Below are 24,720 nucleotides of genomic sequence, written 5' to 3' on the forward strand. Positions count from 1 at the left end.
AGTAGAAAACTACACACCTAATGGCTGGGACACAAGAAAGAAAGGAATGAGAAGAGCTCATCCAATTATCTCCTTCAAAGTCATGACCCCATTACCAGAAGGCCTCCCATTAGACCACAGCTCTTTAAAGCTTTTGTGCATGTGTATGTGTGCACACATGTACATATGTGCCACAGCACATGTGTGGAGGTCAGAGGACAACTTGGGAAGCAGTTTTCTTCCCATGTGGATCGTGAGGATTGTCATCATGTAGGTGACAACTGAGCCATATCCCTGGCCCAGGCTACACCTCTTTTTTTATAATTAATTTCTTTCTTTCCCCAGGATCCACATATTTAGAAGGCAGTTTGACAACATGACCATTTAGAAAACAATAGGTTCTTCCTTAGGGCCTATGGCATTCCTAACCATGGATTTTGGGTTTATAGTATCAGGCATGAAGTCCTTCCTGTGGAGCAGGTCTCAAATCCAATCAAGACAGCAGTTGGTTATCCCTATAAGCACTCTTTCCACTATTGCAACAATGTCCACATCTTCTAGGTTGCTCCTCTTAAATGCTCTATCATCTCCTAATAGTGCCAAAGGCTGGGGCCAAAGCCTTGAACACATGAGCCTTTGGGGGGTATTTCAGATATAGAATGTAGTATTGTCCCTATACTATATATGTGTGAAAAAAGATAAATTACTTAGATGGAATTTATAATAAAAAATGGAACCAGGTTGGTAAAATTCGGAAAATTTCAGTCAGGCTATGTAAAGAATTAAAAAAATGTGTTAAGGAAAGAAATCCAGGGATACAGCCAAGGGATCTTTTGATAAGGAGATTACAATGAATAGAGGGAAGTCAAGAGCTTTTCATCATGACAATGGACAGCACGGGGAAATCTTTGAGGGTGCTATACCTTCCACAGGCCCAGCATACCAAGGCACTTGAGGGGAAAATGGTTTCAAAGGAAGATCCCAGAACACTCAAGGGAACAGGATGTCTTACTGTCCAATGTTACCATAAGTCTCTGCTTAACCATATTCTTGAATAATGTTTTTTTGGCTACTCTATCTGCGGCTCAAACAGGCCAAGAGCAGCTTAACCTTAGAGGGCACAAGTTATAGACTTCGACAATATCCACTTAGTACTACCTCTGCAGGCACAAAGAGCACATGAACTGTGGGAAATGAGTTACCTCCACATAGATTTCAAATAATGCCTCAGAGAGCTTCAAGGCTTAGGTGGCAGAGAATGCTTATAGGAGTGGGACTGCACCAGAGAATGTGCACAAGGACAATCCTAGAGGAGATACTGGGTCAGGGCAATCACAGAAAGATCACATATGGGAAATGCCTAGTGGAGTCATGGAAACAGGGATATCTTCATGAACCCAGAACTTCAGAGCTACCAGTGTGCTGGGAGAGCTACAGGCATAACACTCCAATCTGTGAGATATGTGGTATGAGCTCCTCGAAGAAAAGCTGTGGTATATAGACTCTTGGAAGTTATGGAACCCAATCCCACTTCCAGTGTATCTAGAAGGAGGAACATGGAATCAAAGATTGCCTTCAAGCCTGAAGATATAATGTTGTTTGTCCTGTTGGGTATTGGACTTACCACAGATCTGTTATGCCTTTGTTGCTTGTTCCTTTTTGGAATTGGGTATCTATCCAGTGCCTGTCCTACCATTATATTTTAGAAGCACATAATTTGTTTGGTTTCATGGGCTCACATGGGAGGTGAATTTAAGATTGCAACTCTGATCCTATGTTGAAACACTGATAGGGAGGAGAGAGTTTCTATAGAGAGATACTCATACCTCTCCCTTTGGCTCTTAGTCTGTCATATTTTTTTAACTTGCAAAACTGGTGTATTTAACAGGAATGTAGTATTTGGATCAGCTGAAGCTGACCTCCAGAGAAAAGATACAGAAGTCTTTCCTTCCACATACTTCTCAAAGGAGTGGACACAATGATAAAGAAATCTGCCCAGCCTGGAATAGGTGAGAGTTTTACATCTCACAAGCAGAACACTTTTCTTTTTCGAAATGGAGAATCTTTTCATTGAACAGGACTTGAAGAAAAAAAAATGTCTTGGTAATAGCAAAGTGAGATAAACTAGGGCTTACATTCTCTTCCCCCAAGGAAAGGACTGGGCAAAGAGAAGTTACTCACTCTAGCCTTTATTTCATGTCTTCCTATGAGTGATAAAATAGCCACAGGCATAGTGGGGAAGAAATTAGACTTCTTTCTCCCTTTGGTTTGGCCAAACTGTAAATAAAATAATTTTCCTTTACCAATTTCTGTTCCCTAATTTTTTCTAATATTTTTTAATACAGGAAAATTAAGATGGCAGGTTATGCACCTAGATATCAAGTAAAAATATCTAAATCATCATAAAAATCTGAAAAAAAGATGTGAAATACCATTTTTAGAAAGTACTCAATTACGGAACAAGTAACTGAAAGTGACATACACAAGGCTACCAATGATGTAATAATCATTCATTTCATGTAATGGAAGGCCGAGCTTCTCACAGTAGGCTGGGACAAATACCAGCTATTTGACCACTGAAAATGTATTAAAAACTTAGGCTTTAAAATATAATGTTTGATTTTAAACTATGTTGCTGTCCCTAATTCCCCATCTTAAGTAGCTTTAAAGAGACTGCAGTAGGAATAAAACAATCTCACAATAGGTTTTATGATGTCAGACATTCTAAAACCTCTGAACTCTACCTCTAGACTACTAGAGCTGCTGTTGCCCTAGGATTTCAACAACACATATCCTGCCAGTTGAGTCAGAATGAAGGCTCTAATTTGGCGTTACCATGTTTTGTGTTTGGTTTGGTACTGCTGTGCTAGTAAGTTACAGACACTTGGACATTCTTATGTCTTTCTCTTCCTTGAATGTCCAAAGACCTTCTTCCTATTCTTCTCCCTATTCTTCTCCTATTCTTCTCATTTTACTTCTTTTCTCTTTTGAAACCATTTCAGTCCTTCTCCACTACTGCTTCCTCTTTTTCTTAATCTACGTTGGTACTTCCACTTCCCCTCTTTTCATTTCCTTCTGTCTACTTTCTACTCCACCTTTAAAAAAGTTTCTCTGCATCACATGGGGCATCTCTTTGTATTTTCTCTCATACAAACTCTATTTTTCTTTTAAATGTAGTCATGTTGGAACTATACCATATCCACACACACATAAGTAATCACACATGTGGAGGAAGTTAGGCTATATTGAGTAGGTAACAGACAATTTCTAGCTGAATCAAATAAATCTGAATAAATTAACTCTAAACCTAGAAAGTTTATCAGCAATGAAAGTGTTTTAATGTTATTTTGATCCTTTCCTATTTCTATCATACTCTTTTTCAGTGCCTCAAATGCAGAAGCAGATAATGAGTTCAAGCTCATTGATTATAGGCTTACCATCAATGGAAAACTTCATTGACATACCATGGCTAGTGTCTATGCCTGGGTATTGCCAGGGTATTGTCCTGACTCCATGGCTGATTCTTTCTACAGCTAACTGTCTGAAGAAATCGTGAGTAGGGGAAGAATGAGTGTTTTGGGGGCTTGGGTATAGATAGGTAGCTTAAGCTAGTCTTTCTAGAATTCCTGCTGGTGGATTATTCCATAGAAACATGAGGAAGATGTTAATAAGTATCATTTTCTGGTACCAAAATCAAGTAATATGCTTATTACTATTGCCTAGCAAAACGTTTTCCTTTTATCGCATTTCATTTTTCCATTTCCTCCTCTGTATTAGTCATTTTCTATTGCTGTGATAAAAACACTGATCAAGGCTGGAGAGATGGCTAAGTGGTTAAGAACACTGGTTGTTCTTGTAGAAGACCAGGGTTTGAATCCCAGCACCCACATGGCAGCTAACACCTGTTTGTAACTTCAGTCCTGGGGGATCCGATAGCTTCTTCTGACATCCATGGGCATTGCACAACACAGGCGCACTTACGTACATGCAGGCAATACTTGCATATACATAAAATAAAAATAAAATTAAATATAAAAAAGTTTTAAAAAACACTGATCAAAACCAACTTGGGAAAAAGGGTTTATTTAGCTCACAGCACAGTCTATCATCAAGGGAAGCCAAGGCAGGAACTCACAGCAGAGACCTGGAGTACAGACCATGGAAGAACATTGCTTACTGGCTTACTCCTCTGGTATGTGCCCAGTCTGCTTTCTTATATAATACAGGACCATCTGCCTAGGGGTGACACCACCTCCAGTAGGCTGGGTCCTCTCACATCACCAATCAATCAAGAAAATTCCCCACAGTCATGGCCATAGGCCAATCTAATGGAGGAAATTCCTCAATTGTGGAAATTCCTCAACTGAGGTTCCTTCTTCCCAGGTGCGTCAAGTTGAAAACTAAAGCTATCCAGCACACTCCTCCATTCATTCCTTTGAAAATCATTTGAATGTTCCCCTTTGTCATGCTCAAAACTAAGTTCTGAGGAGTTGCAGATAAAACATACAATCTCTAGGGTAGGTGAGATGGATCAACAGTTAAAAGAAGCCTGCTGCCAAGCCTGACAACTTGAGTTTGATCTATGGGACTCATAGGGTGGAAACAGAAAACTAACTTCTGAAAGTTATCCTCTGTCCTCCACATGCATGCTCTGGCACATGGATACATATGCACACACATACAAAATAATAAATAAAAACATAATAAAATTTAAAAAGAATGATACAATCTCTATTCTTGAAGACATGTCTTTCACTGAAGATAAAGGAAAGTCTTTTCTTCTACCTGAAGAGATTGAATTTTATCACAGATACAACAAGAAACAGAAATATTTTTGTTTTGGGAATCACAATATCATCTTGTCTTGTATTAAACTTTTATCCAGAATTTATCTGTAATTATTTAATCTTATATTAATTCAGTTGCAAAATCGTGTTCATTCCTTCATCTCTAATGTCATTCAGTCCTTTAACTTCATTCCCTATGGCCATTGATCTAATTCAGAAATTCATGATGTTGATTCAGGACTGCTGCAGTAAATGTCTGTTCTTCAATCTGTGCTCTATTTTCTTTAAAAGTAGATTAAATTCTTTTTTGATCATTCCAGAACTTTAAAAGTAAACTCTCCTTTCAGATTTTCATATTTCTGACCACATGAATCATATACAAGTTAACATTTGCTTTCCTGTGGAATTTTGCAGTTTACTTTTTAGTAGGGAAATATCAAACAGATATACAATGAGAAAAAAATGAAATGAACATCTATGTACTCACTACTCTAGCATAGGAATAATCATCACATCACTATTGCTTCCATTATGCCTTTACACATCTACCTTGATTATGATCTTGTAAATAAGTGGGCTTATTTTTCAATTTGGAGAATGTTAAATCTGAAATGCAGTTTAAATGGACCTTCTTCCCAATTTCTAGAAACCACTAAGATCCAAGCATGTGAAACAACTTCCTAAAAATAATTTAGTTGATGCCGGAACAGTAGACATGCAAAAGAGCCACAAAACAAATGCAAGCCTTACACAGCACTGTGTGGCTTAGAATTAAAGTAATTTTATGTTGCCAAATAAAGGAAGAACTGGGTTATTTTATACTTTTGGCTTTGGCATATGCTGCCAGACAATGCCTTTTATAAGGAATTGTAATGGACAATTTCTTATTTTTATTTTCAGAAATTACATTGTTGCACATCTTTCCCTCTTTTTAGGAAACTGTCACAGCTGGACATTTCAGGAGTGAATGACCCAGAAAGCATACCACATGGCCAAAAAGTCTGTCTCCACCCCAAATTCGATCCCAAAGATGGAAATGATCCTGTCAGAGGAGACATTGGCCTGGTCATTCTTGAAGAACCTCTATATGGGGATGATATACCACTATCTCAGGCTCAAAATATATCCTTGAAGAGTTGTTCCAGGTGCCAATACAGAAGCTGTGATGTGTACGAATATCAAAGTAAGTAAAAGGAGTCAAGGTACACTATTTTGTGACTTCAATTCCAGTAATAGAATTAGTTTTCTAAAGAAATTAAGGCTATGTGAAGTGAAAAGAAGAATCTAGAGGAAATAATGGAGATCTTAAGTCATGTCACTCCAATTCATTGGAGGACAAACTGACACTTAACAAAGGAAAGGGATTTGTCCAGGTCCAAGTCAACTTTCAGTGCCTGACTCTTTATATCTGAGTATCTTTTAACTACGTTTCTTGTTGCTGTGCCAAAAGATCTGACAGCGACAATTTAAGAGAGGATAGATTTATTTTGACTCATAGTTTCAGAAAGTTCTATCGATGGTTGTATGGCTCCATGAACTGTGTAGAGCATCATGCCAGTTGGAGCATGTGGTAGAGGCTGGTCTTTACTTCTTTCTGGCCAGGAAGCAGAGAGACAGGGGTGTGTAGGAAGGAGCAAAGATAATAAAATTTTCAAAGGACATGTCTCCCAGTGACCTACTTCTACAACCAGGCCATACATAATACCTTTAACTACATTAGATACTGTCATCTTATTAAGAATCCATAATCATCAATTTGTTGATTTACTCAGAGTGTTCATGAGTTAATTAAATGCCATCATAAGGTACATCCAAAGGTGGGCTTTAGTTAGGTATTCCTAGTTGTTATCAAGCTTATAATTAAAACTAACCATCATACCAGTTTAAGGAAGGTGTGGAGATTCAGAAAGTACAAAATAACAATCCATCTAAACAGAGAAAAAGAGAAAGGAAAGGAGGGGTGAGGGAAAGAGAAAAGAAGAATGTCTTGGGACAATCATGTGACTGAATTGGGAGTGTGATGCCAAACCAAAGTCAGTGATTGGAGGTCTAGGTCTCAATAACTTCTGTTACATATGTCTTTAGGTAGCAAGAAACTGGGAACAACCAGAGTGAAAAAAATATCTGTGGAGCTGCTGGATTTTGCAACATGCCATCATCAACGTTCCTACCTGGAAAAGACTGAAGGCTTATGTATTCAGAGTCAACCACAAGAGGACTGCTGGGTAATCATACACGTAGACAATATCAAGAATTGGAGGGAAATGTTAAATGTAGAATTCCATAACAGTTCAAGTGAAAGTTAGATAACAGGCCATAATGAAGTTGAGCCAGGCAAACAAGTGAATTTGGGAAGTTCCGTTGGGTATTTGAGAGCTATAGAGTTTACCACAGGGGAAGACTTTAGAAACAAATGAGGAATGCAAAAAAAAAAAAAAAAAAAAAAACCCAAAAAACAAAAGTTATCTTCCTAATTTTATTATAACCTCTCTAGGTAATATAATGAATACAGTAAGGGTTAGGCTTAGATGCAGGGAGGTTTAAAAGGTACAAGTATAACTCAGTTTACTCACTCATATAGAGCAGTTATAGAAAATAAATTCCTGTATAGGAAAATCGGTATGCACTAACATGGCAGAGATAATATGGGCATGTCTTAGCTAACTGGAAAGCATACACAGATAAAATACTGAAAGATTTCAAGGGATACTTTAATTTGAACTGTGGAGTGCCTGGATCAAATTACTGAAGGAGAGGACAAGCCTTGGCAATTATCTTAAGAGATGAGAAGGACTAAATTAAGCAAGATGAAATAATACTCAAAACATGGATGGAATAATATTAAAAACTATTTCAAATAGAGATGAGGAAATATCGAACTGAAAGTTAAAGGCAGAGTAGGTAGTATTTGTGGTGGACAATTGCAAGGGTGAGATAAATATAAATGCTATTTTTATAAGCATTTACTGAATATTGGACATTATGCTAATTTCTAGAAACATACTATTTAAAAAGAACCTCAAACTAGGACTTAGGGGACTACTGTTTATTTGATAAGATGGAAAAGAAACAGATCTAGGAAGAGTCTTTAGAACAAGAGTCTGATGGTAGAGATAAAGGAGCCAGACTGGTCACAACCATCAGAGGGCTTACAGTAATATGAGGATATCAGAGGAATCATCCATGGTCCCAGCACCCAGAGATCACCTTCTTGCAATGAAGGCAGAGAAAGATATCCCAGCAGGATAAATAAGCACAATAAAATATTGTACATACTATGAAAGATGTCTGCACAATGTGAAATTAGCAGAGAGTAAAAAGTCAGTTTAAAATGTGTTGAAATTAATATTTCCACTATTACTCAAATATAAGTCACCATTTGCCAAATCGGATGAGGAGTACAAATGAAGTGATGGCACTCAGGTCAAAAGCAGCAGAGTAAGACAAGTCTGAGAAGTTTCCAAATACCATGGTGTTGGAAAAAAGTGATAAGAGTATGAGCTGAGAGAGAAGTAAGAGTAATAATCAAGGGCCAAATTATGAAGGTGCACTTATGAATACATACTGTATTATTTAGGACATGTGGAACCATGGAAAGACTTTTTTGAGACAGAGTCCCACTATACAGCCCTGGCTTGGCCTGGAGTCTACTCACTATTCAGATCAGACTGTCCTCAAACACAGAGAGATCTGCTTGCCTCTGCCCCTTGAGTGCTGAGATAAAAGGAAAACATGACTACTATGCCTGGCTATCATGGAAAGATATTGACGGGAGAAATGACATGACAAGCTTTATATTTTGAAGTTCACTCATACCGGATGTAAAAATGGCCTAAAAGAGCTGGGTGTGGTGGTGCACACTTTTAATTTTAGAGCTTGGGAGGCAGAGGCAGGCCTGGTCTACATAACAAGTTTCAGACCAGCTGGGACTACAGGAAGACTCTGTCTCAAAAACCAAAACCAAAACAGAAGAACCAAAAAACCCAAACACCAACCAACAAACAAAAACAGAAAAATAAAAAACACAAAATACCAAACACTAAAAACAAATAAAAACACAACTCCAAAACAAACAAAACAAAAAATGGCCTAAATGAGAATGCTAAATGTGGTATTCATTCTTTTTTTAATTTTAATTTTAATTAATTAATTAATTATTATTATTATATTTTTTGTCTTTTTGAGACAGGGTTTCTCTGTAGCCCCAGCTGTCCTGGAAGTCACTATGTGGACCAGGCTGGCCTCGAACTCAGAGATCGGCCTGCCTCTGCCTCCTGAGTGCTGGGATTAAGGGCGTGCACCACCACACCCTGCCTATTTTTATTTTTTAATTTTTAAAATTTTTAAAAATTTAATAACAACATGATTAGAAGAAGCATTTCATTACAGTAACATATGCAATAACAATTTCCAGAGTTAAGATGCTTCTCTTTCAAAATTGGCTGTAAATTATTCGATTTACAGTTGAGTTAATACAGTTATACAACATTGTACTCAGTATAAACCCTATAAGACATAAAATTGAATGAGGTTTTAACCTTTCTAACACTTAAATGTTTGCACATGTGTCTTTAATCTCTATGTATCTGATGATTACTAGACATAGTCGGTTGCACTCGGATCTTTAGTATATGAGTATGGATATAAAGTCAACAGGTAGATTTCACTGGTAATGTTTATCACTTCTACTATTTAACATGAAGTAAGATTTTATGCTTCCTCCTCAAATATGTCTTTTTTTTAAATTTATTGTTTTTTGCATGTGTGTATATCATACAGAAAATCCCACACAATCTTATTCATCTATATACCCACTTCCCAAATGGCACCCTCCCATAGCCTCCCCCCACACACACTGGAGCCCATATACTCTGTCATCCCTGTTACTGTCCACTGTGTTGTCGACACATCCGGCCATTCTCCAGTGCTTGTCTGTCTGCTGAATCTAGTCAGCTTATCTAGAGAGCCTTGTTTTAGGAAGACCAGCTGTTCCTCATCTAGCAGCAATCAGTTGTTAATATTCCTTTAGATAAGATTGGGGTCTGCTGTTCATTTTCCAAGTTCTATGCTGGGTTACTTTCTGGGAGTGTCTTGTGCCACCCTAGCCAATAACTCAAAGGAAGGCATCTCCTGTCTGGCATCGTTTTTTGTTATATTGCCTTTAGGTATACATATGGATTCTTAAAAATTATATTGACCCCATTAATCTTTGGTTATACTTTCCTTTTGGGTGTTTAAGACTCTACAGTTGTTCCAGATAAAACAATTTATTTTTACTCTTTAGGTTGTTTGAGGATCCCCTGTTCCTCAGGGGTAACATGGGCTTGGGAGGAGGCCCTGGCTCCTTTCTTTTGCCAGTTCCGTCTATGTGAAGATAAGTCAAAGGTCCTACTCCACCATGCCTGGCTTCGCTTGGAAGCATGGGGGAAATGTTTCCTCTGTGTTGACCCTCCTCTTTGTAGACAGGACACTGGTTCAGGTCCATCTGGTGGGGTCTCCACAGCCTCCTTGCTCAAGAGGACAGGTGACTTACCACAGTTACAGGACATTTTGAGAGATGCTCATAGTCTCCTGGAACTTAGTCAACCTAGGATGGCAAGGAGCGAAAACTGTCCTTTGTGTCCCTCTGTTCAAATTAGTATAGGCCTCAAAATATGGCTGTCAAACATCCAAGAAGGTTAGTTCCACCAGTCTGGTACTTTTAGACAGCTGTGTCTGATACAGTGTGAGAATCTGGTACTCAAATAAGACCTGCTGTAAAGACAGTATTGAGGGGTAGAAGAAAGTCTCAGGCCCCATTCCTGCAAAGAAAATGTTGCTTGTCCTAATTTGGGTCCCTCTTCTGGTTTTCTAAAACTAGCTAGGCATTATTTATCTCTCACATTGTCTAACCCTTCCAGGATGGTTTCCTCATTTAAGATACCCCTTGTTTTTTCCCATTTCTTCCTTAATAATGCCCTTCTCCTATGGTCCCACTTCTATTGAGCTGCTTCTTTCCCTTTATCCCCTAGGTTCTTTGTATAACCTTCCCTCTCTGCTCCCCTTAAAATAACCCCATTATTATCCATATCTCCCTCATTAACACCTGTTTTCTGCTGTTCTTCGATTTCAGATTCTTTCTTTTCCTTTACTTCCCTGGTTCCTCTTCATTATCCTGGTTTCTGTAGTTGTGTCTGGATACATATTCACTTATAAGGATTCGGTGCTAGGATCCACATGTAGGGAGAACATACATCTGTTTTTTTCTGAGTCTGTTACTTCACTTAGTATAACAATTTCTAGTTCCATGCATTTACCTGCAAATTTCATTATTTCATCTTTCTTTACTGCTCAGTAAAATTCCATCATACATAGTGAGCTCCAGGACAGCTGGGGCTACAGGGAGACCCTGTCTCAAAAAGACCAAAAAAAAAAAAATTCCATCTTATAAATGAACCACATTTTCATTATCCACTCGTCGGGTTCAGGGACACTTAGGTTACTTCCATCTCTTACATATTGTGAAAAGAGCAGCAACAACATGGATGTACAAGTGTCTCTGCAATAGGATGAGTTCTTTGGGTATATGCCAAGGAGTGGTATAACTGGGTCAAATGGTAGGTTCATTTATAATTTTTTAAAAGTTCTCCACACTGTTTTCCGTAGAGGTTGAACAAGCTTGCAATCCCACCAGCAGTGGATGAGCGTTCCCCTTTCCCCACATCCTCTCTAACATTTGGTATCATTTGTTCTCTTGATCTTAGCCAGTCTGACTGGGGTAAGATGAAATCTTAAAGTGGTTTTAATTTGCATTTCCCTGATTACTAGTGATGTTGAATACCTTTTAAGATGCTTCTTAGCCATTTTTATTTCTTCTTTTGGAACTCTCTGTTCAGTTCCTTAGCCCATGTTTTAATTGGGTTACTTCCTTTCTTGATACTTTGTTTTCTGAGTTCATTATATATTCTGGATGTTAAACCTCTGTCAGACGTGTCACTGGTGAAGATTTTTTCCCACGCTGTGGGTTTTCTCTTCACTTCCTTGTTTGTTTCTTTTAATGTACAGAGGCTTTTTAGTTTAATGAGTTCCCATGTGTTGATTCTTGACCTTGTTTCCTGGGCAGTTTACATCTGGTTTAGAAAATCCTTTCCTACATCTATATCTTGTAGGTTATTGCCAATGTTTTCTTCTAACACTTTCAGAGTTTCAGGCTTCACATTGAGGTCTTTAATCCAATTGGAGCTGAGTTTTGTGCAAGGTCAAAGATAGGCATTTAATTTCATTCTTCTACAAGTAGAGATCCAGTTTTGCCAGCACCTTTTGCTGAACATGCTGCCTTTCCTCCAGTGAATGTTCTTGGCCCGTTTGTCATATATCAGGTGGCTGAAATTGCATGTACTCGTAATTGGGTTTTCAGTTTTGTTCCACTGGTCTATGGGTCTATTTTTGTTGTTTTTATGACTATAGCTCTGTAATACAGCTTGAAATCTTGTATAGTAACGCCCGCCAGCATTGCTCTTAGTGCTCAGGGTTGTTTTGGCTATCCGAGGTCTTTTGTGCTTCCATATGAATCTTTGGATAGTTTTCCAATTCTGTGAAAAATGTCATGGGGATAATGGGGATTTTGATTGGCATTGCATTGAATCTATAAATGGCTTTTGGTAGGATGGTCATTTTCACAATATTAATTCTTCCAATCCATGAGCATGGGAGATCCTTACATCTTCTGATGTCTTCCTCAATCTCCTTCTTTAAGGATTTAAAATGTTCATTGTAGAGGTCTTTAATGTCTTTGGTCAGGTTTATTCCCAGATATTTTATTTTTTTTTCATTTCTGTGAAAATGTCATGGGGATTTTGATTGGCATTGCATTGAATCTATAAATGGCTTTTGGTAGGATGGTCATTTTCACAATATTAATTCTTCCAATCCATGAGGAAAGTGTTCATCATTTCTAGGAGTTTTCTGGTGGAATTGTTGGCATCTCTTAGATATAATATCATCTTCAAAAGGGGCTAATTTGATCCCTTCTTTTCCAATTATTACTCCTTTAATTTCTTTCTCTTGTCTTATTGCTCTTGCAAGAATTTCAAGCACTATGTTAAAGAAGAATGGAGATAGTGGACAGTCTTGTCTGGTTCGTGATTTTGGTGGGAATGCTTCCAGTTTTTCTCCATTTAGAATGGATGTTGGCTGTAGGTTTGTTGTACATGGCTTTAATTATGTTGAGGTATGTTCCCTCCAGTCCAATTCCCTATAGGACTCTGAACATAAATGCATGTTGAATTTTGTCAAAGGCCTTCTCTGCATATATTGAGATGACCATGTGGTTCTTGTCTTTGAGCCCATTTATATGATTTATGATGTTTATTGACTTACGTATATTGAACCATTTTTGCATCTCTGGAATAAAGCTAACTTGGTCATGGTGGATGATCTTTTTGATGTGTGTCTGTATGCGGTTTGCAAGTATTTTGTTGAGAATATTTGCATCTGTTCATTAAAGATATGGGTCTACAGTTTCCTTTTTTGGTTGTATCTTTCCCTGGCTTTGGTATTAGAGTGATGCTGGCTTCATAGAAGGAATTTGGAAGATCTTCTTCCATTTCTATCTTTTTGAATAACTTAAGTAGTATTGGATGTAGATTCTCTTTAACTGTTTGGTAGAATTCTGCTGTAAACCTATTTGGTCCTGGGCTTTTTTTTTATTCAGGAGGTTTTGTATTACTGTTTCAATTTCCTTGTGTGTTATGGGTCTGTTTAAGCTGTTAATCTCTTCTTGGTTTAGTTTTGGTGGTTCCCATGCTTTTAGGTACCCGTCCATTTCTTTTAGGTTTTCAAATTTAGTAGCATACAGGTTTTTAAAGTATTCCCTTATAATGTTCTGTATCTGTTTGGTATCTGTTGTGATGTTTCCCCCTTCATCTCTGATTTTGTTGATTTGGAATTCTTTTTCTTTCTTTTGGTTAACTGGCATAGCGGTCTGTCAATTTTGTTTATCTTCTCAAAGAACCAGCTCTTGGATTCCTTGATTCTTTGTATTGTTTTCTTTGTTTCTATTTCATTAATTTCTGCTCTGATTTTTGTTATTTCTTCTTGTTTGCTGGGTTTGGGTTTCGTTTGCTATTGCTTTTCAAGTGTCTTCAGTTGCATTGTTAAGTCATTTATTTGTGTTCTTCCCGATTTTTTAATGTGGACACTTAGAGTTATAAACTTCCCTCTAAGGACTGCTTTCAGTGTTTCCCAGAGATTTTGTTGTGTTGCATTGTCCTTTTCATTTAGTTCCAGGAATACTTTTCTTTCTTAATTTCTCCTTTGACCCATTCATCATTCAGGAGTGTGTTGTTTAATCTCCATGTGTTCATGTGGTTACTAGGGTTTCTTCCAGTGTTGATTTTAAGCTTTATTGCATTGTGGTCTGATAGAATGCATGGAATTATTTCAATCTTTTTGTGTTTGTTGACTTTTTTTTTGTGCCCCAGTACATGGTCGATTTTGGTGAAGGTTCAATGGGGCGCTGAATAGAAAGTATATTCTTTGGTGCTTGGGTGGAATATTCAGTAGATGTCTGTTAGGTCCATTTGGTATATAGTATTGTTTAATTCAGATGTCTCTCTGTTAATTCTCTGTCCTGTTGACCTATCTAATGGCGACAATGGGGTATTGAAGTCCCCTACTATTAATGAGTTGGGATTAATCTGGGCCTTAAAGTCCTGTAATACTGTTTGTGTGAAGTTGGGTGCACCACAGTTTGGCGAATATATGTTCATGATTGTAGTATCTTCTTGGTTTATTGTTCCTTTGATCAGAACAAAGTGGCCCTCTTTGTCTTTTCTGAATAGTTTTAGTTTAAAGTCTATTTTATCAGATATTAGAATTGCAACACCTGCTTTTTTCTTAGTGCCATTCTCTTGGTATATTTTTTTCCATTTTTTCACCTTAAGGTAGTGCCTGTTCTTGAAAGTGAGATGAGCTTCTTGCAGACAACAAAAAGAAGGGTTTTGTTTCTTAATCTATTCAACTAGTGTGTGTCTTTTGACTGGGGAGTTCAGTCCATTGATATTTAAAGTTACTAATGAAAGATGTGTATTGATTCCTGTTATTTTTATTTCTCTTTACATGTTCTTAATATAGCTGTACATTTCCACAGTTATACCATCATTGAATTTCTTTCTGTCACCCCTTGTGTATAGTCATTCTTTTCTTCAGCTATTTGTATTACTTCAAGAACTCTCTGAAGGGCTGGTTTTGTGGGCATGAATTCTTTCAGCCTATTTATGTCATGGAAGATTTTTCTTTCTCCTTCAACTATGATAGACATTTTGGGTAAATTAATCTGGATTGGCATCTGTGATCATTTAGAACTGGGAATACTTTGGTCCAGGCTCTTCTGGCTTTCATAGTTAGCACTGAAAAGTCAGCTGTAATGCTGATGGGGTTTCCTTTATATGTGACTTGTTATTTTTCTTTTGCAGCTTTCAGTATTGTCCCTTTGTTCTGAAAGTTTAGTGTTTTTACTGTGATGTGCCATGGAGAGTTTCTTTCTGGTCCTGTCTGTTTCATGTTCTATGTGCTTCTTGTACTTGTATGGGCATGTCTTTTAATTTTGGGAAATTTTCTCTTACAATCCTGTTGAAGATCTGTTCCATACCATTATCTTGAGATTCTTCTCCTTCCTGTATGCCTATGATTCCATAAGTTTGGTCTTTTTATGGTGTCACACAATTCCTGCATATTCCATTCTTGTGATTTCTTGAATTTTTCATAATCTTTGCTTGAGTGGTCTAGTTCGTCCACTTTATCTTCCAGTCTTGATACTCTGGTTTTCCATTTCATTCATCCTATTGGTGATGCTTTCTCCTGTCGTTTCTAATTGGCTTACTGACTGTTTCACTTCCTTCATTTCATACTGAGTATTCTTCAATATTTCTAACTCTTTTCTGAATGCATTCAGAAGTTTATCCCCATCTTCCTTCAGTTTTTTTATTTCTTTCTTCGTGTGTTTTTTAAATTCACTGACTTCTTTTATCATGTTTATAATTGTTCTTTTGAGTTCCATGTCCTTTCTTATCTCTAGGGAGTTCTCATTGTACTCCTCTAGAGGACTATTGGTACTTAGTGGGGATATATTATTTTGGATTTTCATGTTATTATTTTTTCTTTGTGACTTTGACATGTGAATTTCCTTCGTAGTTTCTGATTCTTGTGTGAGGCTCAAGCCTTCCTTTTTTGAGTTTAGATCTGCTTCTTTTTGTAAATTTTATGTGCCTTTGTGGTTTACTTGTTGGGCACGTGGTTTACTGGTTGGTCTATGCTTCAGGTTCTCTCTTTTGATTTTTATATTGGTGTGGCCTAATGCTTTTGTCTTCAGGAGTTCCCACAGAGGCCTAAGTGAGATGAGGCTCAGATGATCTCAGGCTTTCTCCTAAGGTATGGGTCCCTCCAGGAAAGATGCTGCCCTCAAGAATTTGGGGACTGTGCTGGCCTGGGAGAAGGGCCCAGGATAGATGCTGGTCTCAGGAAGCTGGTGGCTGTGCCATCCTGGGAAATAAAGGGACATGAGGGAGGGACCAGGCCCAGAGGATTCCTGGGGGTAGCAGGGAGGAACTGTGGTGTTCTGGATGCAAAGGATCAGGAAGCAGTGGTGACTCTGGGCCCAGAGGTTAGCCTCCGTGTCTGGAGTGCCAAGAGAAGAAGTGGGCCTGTAGCCAGGCTAGGAGGAGAGACTCAGCAGGGGAGCTGGGTGGGTGAAAGTGGCTGGGGGAGTCTAGATGCGGTGGGTGCACTGGACTTACCCAGGAAAGGTGCTGCGACTAGGACACCAGTGGCTGTGCAGTCCAGGGAAGTAAAGGAAGTTGGGAGCAGTACCAGGCCTAGAGGGTTCCTCGTGGGCTGCAGGGAGGAACTGGGTTGTTCCTGATGCAAAGGATCAGGAAGCAGTTTAGCCCTGGTGTCTTGGGTGCCAAGACAAGAAATAACTGTGTACCCAGGCTAGGAGGAGAGACTCCAACGGGTAGCTGTGAGGTGAAAGAGGCTGGGGGAGTCAAGGCACGGTGGGCACGTTGGACTTACCCAGGGAAGGTGCTGGTATCAGGACACTGGAGGCTGTGCAGAGGAAGCAAAGGGAGATTAGGGTGGGACCTGGCCCAGAGGGCTCCTGGGGACTGCAGGGAGGAACTGGGTTGGTCCAGATGCCAAGGATCAGGAAGCAGTGGCTGCTCCGGGCAGAGAAGTTAGCCCTAGTGTCCAGGGAAGGTGCTGGTATCAGGACCCTGGAGGCTGTGTGGCCCAGGAAGCAAAGGGATGTGAGGTCGGGACCAGTCCAGAGGGTTCCTATGGAAGGTGCTGGTACCAGGACACTGAAAGCTGTGTGGTCCAGGAAGCAAAGGGCTCCACTCTTTTTTTAAAAATATTTTATTTATTATTTTTATTTTATGTGTATGAGTGTATTGCCTGCATGTAAGTGAGTGCACCTGTGTCATACAATGCTGTGGAGGTCAGGAGATGGCTTTGGATTCCCCTGGAACTGGAGTTAAGGGTGGCTTGAATCCTCCATGTGGGTGCTGGGAGTCAAACCTGGGTCCTCTGCAAGAGCAGTCAGTACTCTTAACCACTGAGCCATCTTGCCAGCCCCCATAGTCTCCATTCTTACATAATACTATAATTGGAAGTAGGGCAATGACAGTGAGTTCGTGTTCTCATGAATTTATATATTTTTGAAGTTAGTTCATGGTCTCATAAATTTTTATATTTTTGAAGGCTGACCAAAATAAGCATGTAATAACACAAATGGTGCTAAAAATATTAAAGCCGGTTGTGGTGGTGCACGCCTTTGATCCCAGCACTCAGGAGGCAGAGGCAGGCTGATCTCTGTGAGTTCAAGGCCAGCCTGGTCTACATAGTGAGTTCCAGGACAGCTGTGGCTACAGGGAGACCCTGTCCCAAAAAGACCAAAAAAATTAAATAAAATATACCAGGATAATTAACATAGGGCATGGTTCACTCTGACCTTGTGTTCTGCATGCAAAATGAAGCAGAAACAGCTAATGTCCACAGTCAAGAACACAAGATAGACATAAGAGATTTTGAGGACATAACCCCATTCAATAGGTGAACAGGAAAGGCATTTGTAAAGAAGTGTTAGAATGGAGTTGTGGAAGAACTAACAAAACAAGTCATGTGGATATCAGAAAAGCTTTACAAGTAGAGGAAAAGTCAATACAAAGCTTTGAAAGTAGAAATATGGTTGGAATATTTAATAGGAATGAATCAAGGTAGCTATAACATACTGAAACCTTTAGAAGGGTGCTGTAACCACCATAGGAGAGAAAGCAGCATAGGGACGAATTGGTATTAAGAAGATCATTGATTCCATTTCTCTTTAATACTGTTTGAGTTAGATGCTTAGGCATCTAAGCTTGGTGTTAATAAAGCAGTTAGTTGTAGGAGTTGGAAACTTTATAATTAGCCTCAACACTTGCTGTATTCTTCTACTATTTGTTTCAATTATGTGTGTCCATGTCTTACACTGTTAACTTCTGGTAGTTCCTTGACAATAGACATCTTTGATTTTTTTCCTGTCTCTCACATAGCATATGAATTGTATGCACAGCAGACTGCATAGGTGACATATATTTCTTGGTTTCATTATTCAGATACAGCGATCCAGTCCTGTCCTATGCCTCCTAAAGAACCACTGGGAACTGGTGGGTCTCGTACATAAGACTTCAAGGATATGTCACAATCCCACGGTCATCATTAGAACAGCCCCTTACGTTAACTGGATGAAACGATTCATCAAGGTATCCAAGAAACTGCTGAATCCTACTTCATCCTTAGAATGCAGGACATTACGTGACAATGAGTATGTTCCCCAAATCAAGCATGGCCATAGTTACCTACCTACCCTGGCCACACCTAATCCCTCCATACAATTTTTGCAAGAAGGCTCAAACATTTCTCCACTAATCAAACACATCAAAAAATTTCCAGCAGTCCTTAATTTTAGTCATTTACCTCCTTTCACTGCCGATCACAAAATATTCCTTGATAAAAGCCATACCCCACAAGCTGGCAAGTTTCTCGTTGAACAAATGAAGGTATCACCTATTTCTGGACTTCCAGAAACTCCTGAACAGAATCCAGTTCCATATCATCAGGATATGGAAACTAAAACCAATAACTTAACCCCTAAATCTTCATTAGCTCAAGTTCTTTCTGACACAGCCATGTCATATACGCCCCCTAAGGCTAATTCAGCTAAACCTTGGCATTTTGCAGTGGGTAATAGAGATGAGTCCCTTGGTAATATCATGCCTGACTTAATTAAACAATGGCGTTCACATGTGGACAATGTAGTGGACCAGCAGGAGATTTCCCAGGAGCCTTAATGCTACTCGTGAAACTTGGACAGGTAATCCTCCTAATTTGGATGAACTGAAAAATCTTTTGAGGGCCTATACAAACACATCTCAAAATCAGTACACTACTAAGACCACCTCAACATCACCAAAATATCTGTTATCTGAAGAGGATGAATCCTTGGAATTATTTCCTTCAGGTATAACTCTTAACAAAACAGTTCTGCCTATTAATTCTGTAGTAATAAATAAAACTTTTCATCAGTCTCCTGCTGATAGTACAAGAGTTCCTCAACCGAGTGGTACAATTGAGCCCTGGAGATCTTCTTCTGAATATAGTGCTATGAAACCTCAAGATCATTCTGTTACTGATTTAGTAAGATCTCAGAATCTTCCCATAGCTCATGTGAATGCACACCACATGTTACCAATAGTTAACATAGGTGTACCGGAAAATCCTAAAATGGTTATGTATGCACCTCCACCCACTGATTTTGAGGCTAATCTTGCCCCATACCAATTTCAGTATGGTACATTACCATCACAAGATCAGTCTTTACGTAATGCCGTGATACCGCCTAAGTCTGACGTTGAACAGTAATTGTGACTTGAAATAGCTGGACTTCTAGCTTAATCTTGGTGTAATAATCTAGTAATGCAAAGTAGATATATAAAGAATTCTTGTCTGGATTGAAGCTCACATGTTTATTGAGACAAGTTACCTTTACTTCCTTGGAATATCTTATGGCTTCACCTCATTTAAAATATCATTTTTCATAATAGGAAAGTATTTAATATGCATCTCTTTTCAAAATAAAAGAGAATAAATTAAAAAGTAAATGCTGTTTTTGTGAATTAAATCTTGTTTTGTTTTGGAGTTTTTCATCTTTAAGAAGTTTAGTCTTTTTACACGAGGAAAGTTGATCATTCTAAGTATTATTGCCAAAGTTATCTTTTAATGCTGTGATAAAATACTCTGACCACAAACAACTTGGGGAGGAACGTGTTTATTTCATCTTACACTTCTAAGTCACAGTCTGTCTTTGAGGGAAGCAAAGCAACTCAGGGCAGGAACCTGAAGGCAGGAACTAAAGTTTAGACAATGGAGGAATCTTGTTTACTGGCTTGCTTCCTTGGCCTGTGCTTAGCCTTGCTATCTTATGTAACCCAGGACCACCTGCCTAGGAGTACCACTGCCACAGTGGGCAGGGTCCTCCATATCAATCAGCAATCAAAGAAATGCTTCTCAGGCATGCCCACATGCCAGCCAAAAGAGGAAATCCCCCAGCTGAGGCTCCCTCTTTCCAGGTGTGTCAAGTTGACAATCATGAAAGTTATTCTTAAAATTTATTCCAAGATAATTGAACAGTTGAGCAGTTTTAAAACATCATACAAAGAAGTTAGCCTGTGTTATATTTATTGTAAATTATAAAAATGTTGAAAAACTGAAATACCATATAACAATCAGGATATTAACACTTTTTAAAGTTTTTACAATTTTATTAGAATTTTAAAGAAAAAGAAACTTTCAAGGCAGGCGAGGTGGTAATCTTGGCAGCTGCCTTGAGGAGGTAAATGGTAAGAAGAAAGAAAGACATGAGGTGGTGCAGGTTTAGAGCCTGCATGGGAGGTCAGACACTTGGCTGACTGGCAGCCACATGGCTGGGAGAAGGAAGCTTCAGAGAAAGTAAAGAAATACAAGATGCTAGGGACAGCCCAAAGCCTTAAAGAAAATATCTTTAGTAAGAAAGGCATGAAGAAGACAAAGGGAAATTATGCTTCCCTGAAGAATTCAGGGAAGCGGGCAACTCACAGACTACATACATGGCTGTAGCTAGGAAGTTCTGCCCAATAGGCAGTACCCCAGGCAGGAAAAAGTCACTGTCTCATTAACACACTAGGTATTCCACCCATCTGTTTAGCATAATCCACCTTCCTAGGGATGATCCTATGAGCAGATGATTGACCAGTTAATCTTACATAAAATGGAGGTACTGGTATTACACTTACACAAAATGGGGGAGCTTGGGGTATTACATTCCCCACTGGCTCTGGGACATAAATAAAATCTTTGACTTGTTTTGATTTTAAGGATCATATTGGGCCCTTAGAACCCTAATTTTGAGAGCATTTGGGAGCCTTTTGATCTATCTGGTTAGGCAATTTAGGAGGCATGGACCCACAGTAAAGGCTAGGAGGAGTATTACCAGAGGTCCAGTAAAACTTGATTATACTTGAATTATTGGCATAAAAGCAGCAGACCTCACCTAAGGCCATGTATGAGCCATCTTCCTTAAGGAACAGTAGGTCTATACTCCTGCTGTTCTGTAGCACCATTTTAGCTAGGAAGTTAACTTGTCTCTCCAACTGCCAGATGGAGTCCTGTAGATGTCCAATGTCTCTGTCTATCTGAGAGCTTAGAAACCTAAAATTTTTATTACCTATGGTTAGGGTGGCACCACCCAAGGCATCAGAACCTGCAATGACTATTTTCACAAGGATGGCAGTGTGATTTCTCTTGGTCCTTGAGAGACCTGGGTTAAGGTGAAGTGTTTCCACCCTTTTTCTCTGCTATGTAGAGAAACCTGGGGGAGAACATGGACTAGTATGCACATGTCCCCATGGTGAGAATCCCATTTTAGCTGTTCTGTAGTTATGTACTTAGTAAGACTGAAGGTGGATGACCATCAGGTGGTTTCAGGGGCTTGAAAGAGTAAACTCAAATTTCCTGAGAACTTATGGGGCTATATGTTGTTCTAATATTTTCCCCCCTCTGAAGAGGTAACCTTTGAAATCTAGGGATTAGACAAGAGCTCTCAAATATTTTTGATATTTCTGAACTTTGATACATACTAGGCTGCTAAGAGGCCCAAGGACATTTTGACTTTTAGCCAAGAAGGAAACTGGCTACTTTTCTTTGGGGTCTTTTTAGCCTGTCTAGTTAATTTCTACCTCCTCTTCTTATCATACTATCACCTAAAGAAGTTATCCCAAATTTGCCAATGGGGAATTGAGCTGCAGACCTCTCTGGCTTCTTCCATGGTGAAAAGGGATGCAGGGGTGAAAATTGGGGTACCCCCTTCAGTAGGTCTCTCTAAAAGACTCCCAAATTGAATAACTCTTAACTGTAGGAAGAAAAGAATGTCCTTGACTGGTGCCTTTGAGATGTGAAGGAGAAGTAGGTAAGAGTAGTTAGCATTATAAGTTCTAGACAGGGAACCAGAAAATGTTAGAACAGGGAAAATTTTAAATGTCCAAATTAAAGTCCATTAGAATTTCCTGAAGAGGGCTTCCCAAAGCACCTATTTATTGGGTTCCTCCTCATTTTTCTTCTGGTCACCAAGGCTGGATGTGAGAATGATAAGCTCAGAATTTGTTTTCTGGCACTTTGATAGCTGTTGGAGTGGCTAGAATGTTTTCTTTTAAATGACTTCTAGGCAGGGAGAGAAACTAAATTTAGTCATCATTTTAGAACAATAGTGGGTTGTCTCCCTTAGCTGCAGGTGGGCACTACAGGGCTGTAGACCAAGATTTGAAGTTTTATACCTGAGCAGCATTTTCTTGTTAAGAACAAACTCATTAATGAGGAATAATTGTTTAAATAACATTTTACATGAACTTTAGTCTGATGTCTGGGAAATGCAATCCCTTGAAATCTTAAAGAAATATACATTGATCATTTTAATTTTTGGTTATACTCTCCTTTGGGGTGTTTAAGACCATACAGTTGGCCCAAATTAATTTACTTTTGCTTTTCAAGTTGGTTGAGGATCTGTTCCTCAGGGGTCACATGGGCTTGGGAGGAGCCCCTGGCTCCTTAGGCCTTCCTTTTAACAGTTCCATCTATTTGAAGATAAGTCAAAGGTCCTGCTAGACTATGGATGGCTTCACTTGGAAGCATGGAGGAAATTGTTTACTCTGTGTTTGACCCTTCTCTTTGCAGACTGGACACTGGTTCAAGTCCATCTGGTGGGGTCTCCATTGCCTTCCTGAACCAGAGTACAGGTGACTCACCACAGTTACAGGACATTTCGAGAGATGCCCTATAGTCCCCTGGACCTTAGTCAATCTTGTAGGGCAAGGAACAAAAAAATGTTCCTTTAAATCCCTCTGATCAGACTAGTATAGGCCTCAAAGTACGGCTGTTAAACACCTGTATTAACCACTTTTCTGTTGCTGTGATAGAAACACTGACCCAAGCAATTTATGGAAGGAAGAGTTTATTTGAGCTTACGGTTCCAGGGGAATTACAGTCTGTCATGGCACGTATCCATGGTGGCTGGAGGTGGCTGGAGCATGAGCAGGAGAAGTGAAGCTCTCACATCACCATGCAGGCACAGGAAGCAAGAGTAAAACTAGAGATTCAGCAAAGCTTAAGAACTCTCTAAGCCCACCCCCAGTGACGTGCTTCTTCCAGGATAGCCACACCTTTTAAAACCTCCCAAAACAGCGCCATCATCTGGGGACAAAATACTTGGAGCTTATGGGGGACATTTTCATTTAAACCATCACAACACCCAAGAAGGTTAGTTATATCAATCTGGTACTCTTAATTACCATGTGCTATGTAGATAAAGCATCGACAAAAAACAATTTTTTCAGATAAACCTTGACCAGATAAAAATTTTTTCCTTAAAGTAGTTGACCAAACTTTGACCTTAGAAATTATAAAATTATTTGCATATTATTTTTGTCTTATTTTTGATATATTAAAACAAATCTATATGGGCCATCATCATTTGTTTAGGCTTTCTCATTTTCTTGTCTATTTTGGGAATTTCCAGTGCCAGCCTCCGCCCGCTGCTCGCCTGTTCACCCGCCTCCCCAAGACTCTCAGATGCAGCAGGGAGTTTAGTCAGGCAGGAACTCGTTTATTGTAAGTGTTACAATGCTTATAAAGGCAAAAACCACAATCATTAGCATAGACAGGAACCTGTTCTCCAATCCTGTGAAAGGTCACTTAGGCTCCTTTCAATGCACTACTATGGTGATCATGAGGTATTCACGCATTTTTCTCCTGGTTAGTCTCCAATTACCTACACTTTTTCTTATTTTTTGTCCCTGGTCCAATTCCTTAGCTCCTCCCCCCACTGAGGCGGTCGGCACCATTTTGAACACGGCTTCCCTACAGTTCAGCTATCATAATCTTTATACATAAATCCTTCTTAATAAAATATCTCCATTCCCATATTCTTCTAACATCTTTTACCTTTCTATTCTTTTTCTTAATAACCATGAGACAGAATAACATTAACAAACAACTTTTTTATCTGTGGTGAGAAATTTTGTCCTGGGGTTGCTTAGTGGTATTTAACCACTTTTAAGGTTCTAATATCAAACCATTGTTTCTTTACATTAAAGTTTACCCCAGGGAACTACTGAACTTACTGACCTTACTTACAGAGATAACTGAGGGTTTGCTGTGGTGTATGAGTGACCTGACAGTATTTACACTTGAAAGCCTTTACCCAGTATGAAGATTGAGTTTTTTTTATATAACCTCCTGGATTAAGTCTTCTCTTTCTAGCCTTTTCCAGATTATATACTTTAGTCCTCCCCAAATCCAAGAGACCATTTGTGATTAGGGCAAAATTACACACAGTTGGCTGGGAAGA

The 24,720-nt window shown here is 39.0% G+C and overlaps 1 protein-coding gene across 1 annotated transcript; it reads left to right on the forward strand.

The window, feature by feature from the left end:
- The first annotated feature begins 2,790 nt into the window (after nt 1-2,790).
- On the forward strand, nt 2,791-19,135 carry LOC103747946. The gene is made up of 5 exons (XM_008850480.1): nt 2,791-2,848; nt 3,363-3,531; nt 5,702-5,949; nt 6,852-6,991; nt 18,401-19,135. The coding sequence occupies exons 1-5, from the start codon at nt 2,791-2,793 to the stop codon at nt 19,133-19,135; spliced, it is 1,350 nt and encodes a 449-aa protein (XP_008848702.1).
- Nucleotides 19,136-24,720: the final 5,585 nt, after the last annotated feature.

Source organism: Nannospalax galili, unplaced genomic scaffold (genome assembly GCF_000622305.1).
Source record: "Nannospalax galili isolate Female #2095 unplaced genomic scaffold, S.galili_v1.0 scaffold365, whole genome shotgun sequence".
Classification (NCBI taxonomy): domain Eukaryota; kingdom Metazoa; phylum Chordata; class Mammalia; order Rodentia; family Spalacidae; genus Nannospalax; species Nannospalax galili.

Coding starts and splice junctions, on each gene's coding strand:
- LOC103747946 (XM_008850480.1), top strand. CDS start 2,791: ATGAAGGCTCTAATTTGGCGTTACCATGTTTTGTGTTTGGTTTGGTAC. Junction 5,950..6,851: donor TGATGTGTACGAATATCAAA/GTAAGTAAAAGG, acceptor ATATGTCTTTAG/GTAGCAAGAAACTGGGAACA. Junction 6,992..18,400: donor AACCACAAGAGGACTGCTGG/GTAATCATACAC, acceptor TTCATTATTCAG/ATACAGCGATCCAGTCCTGT.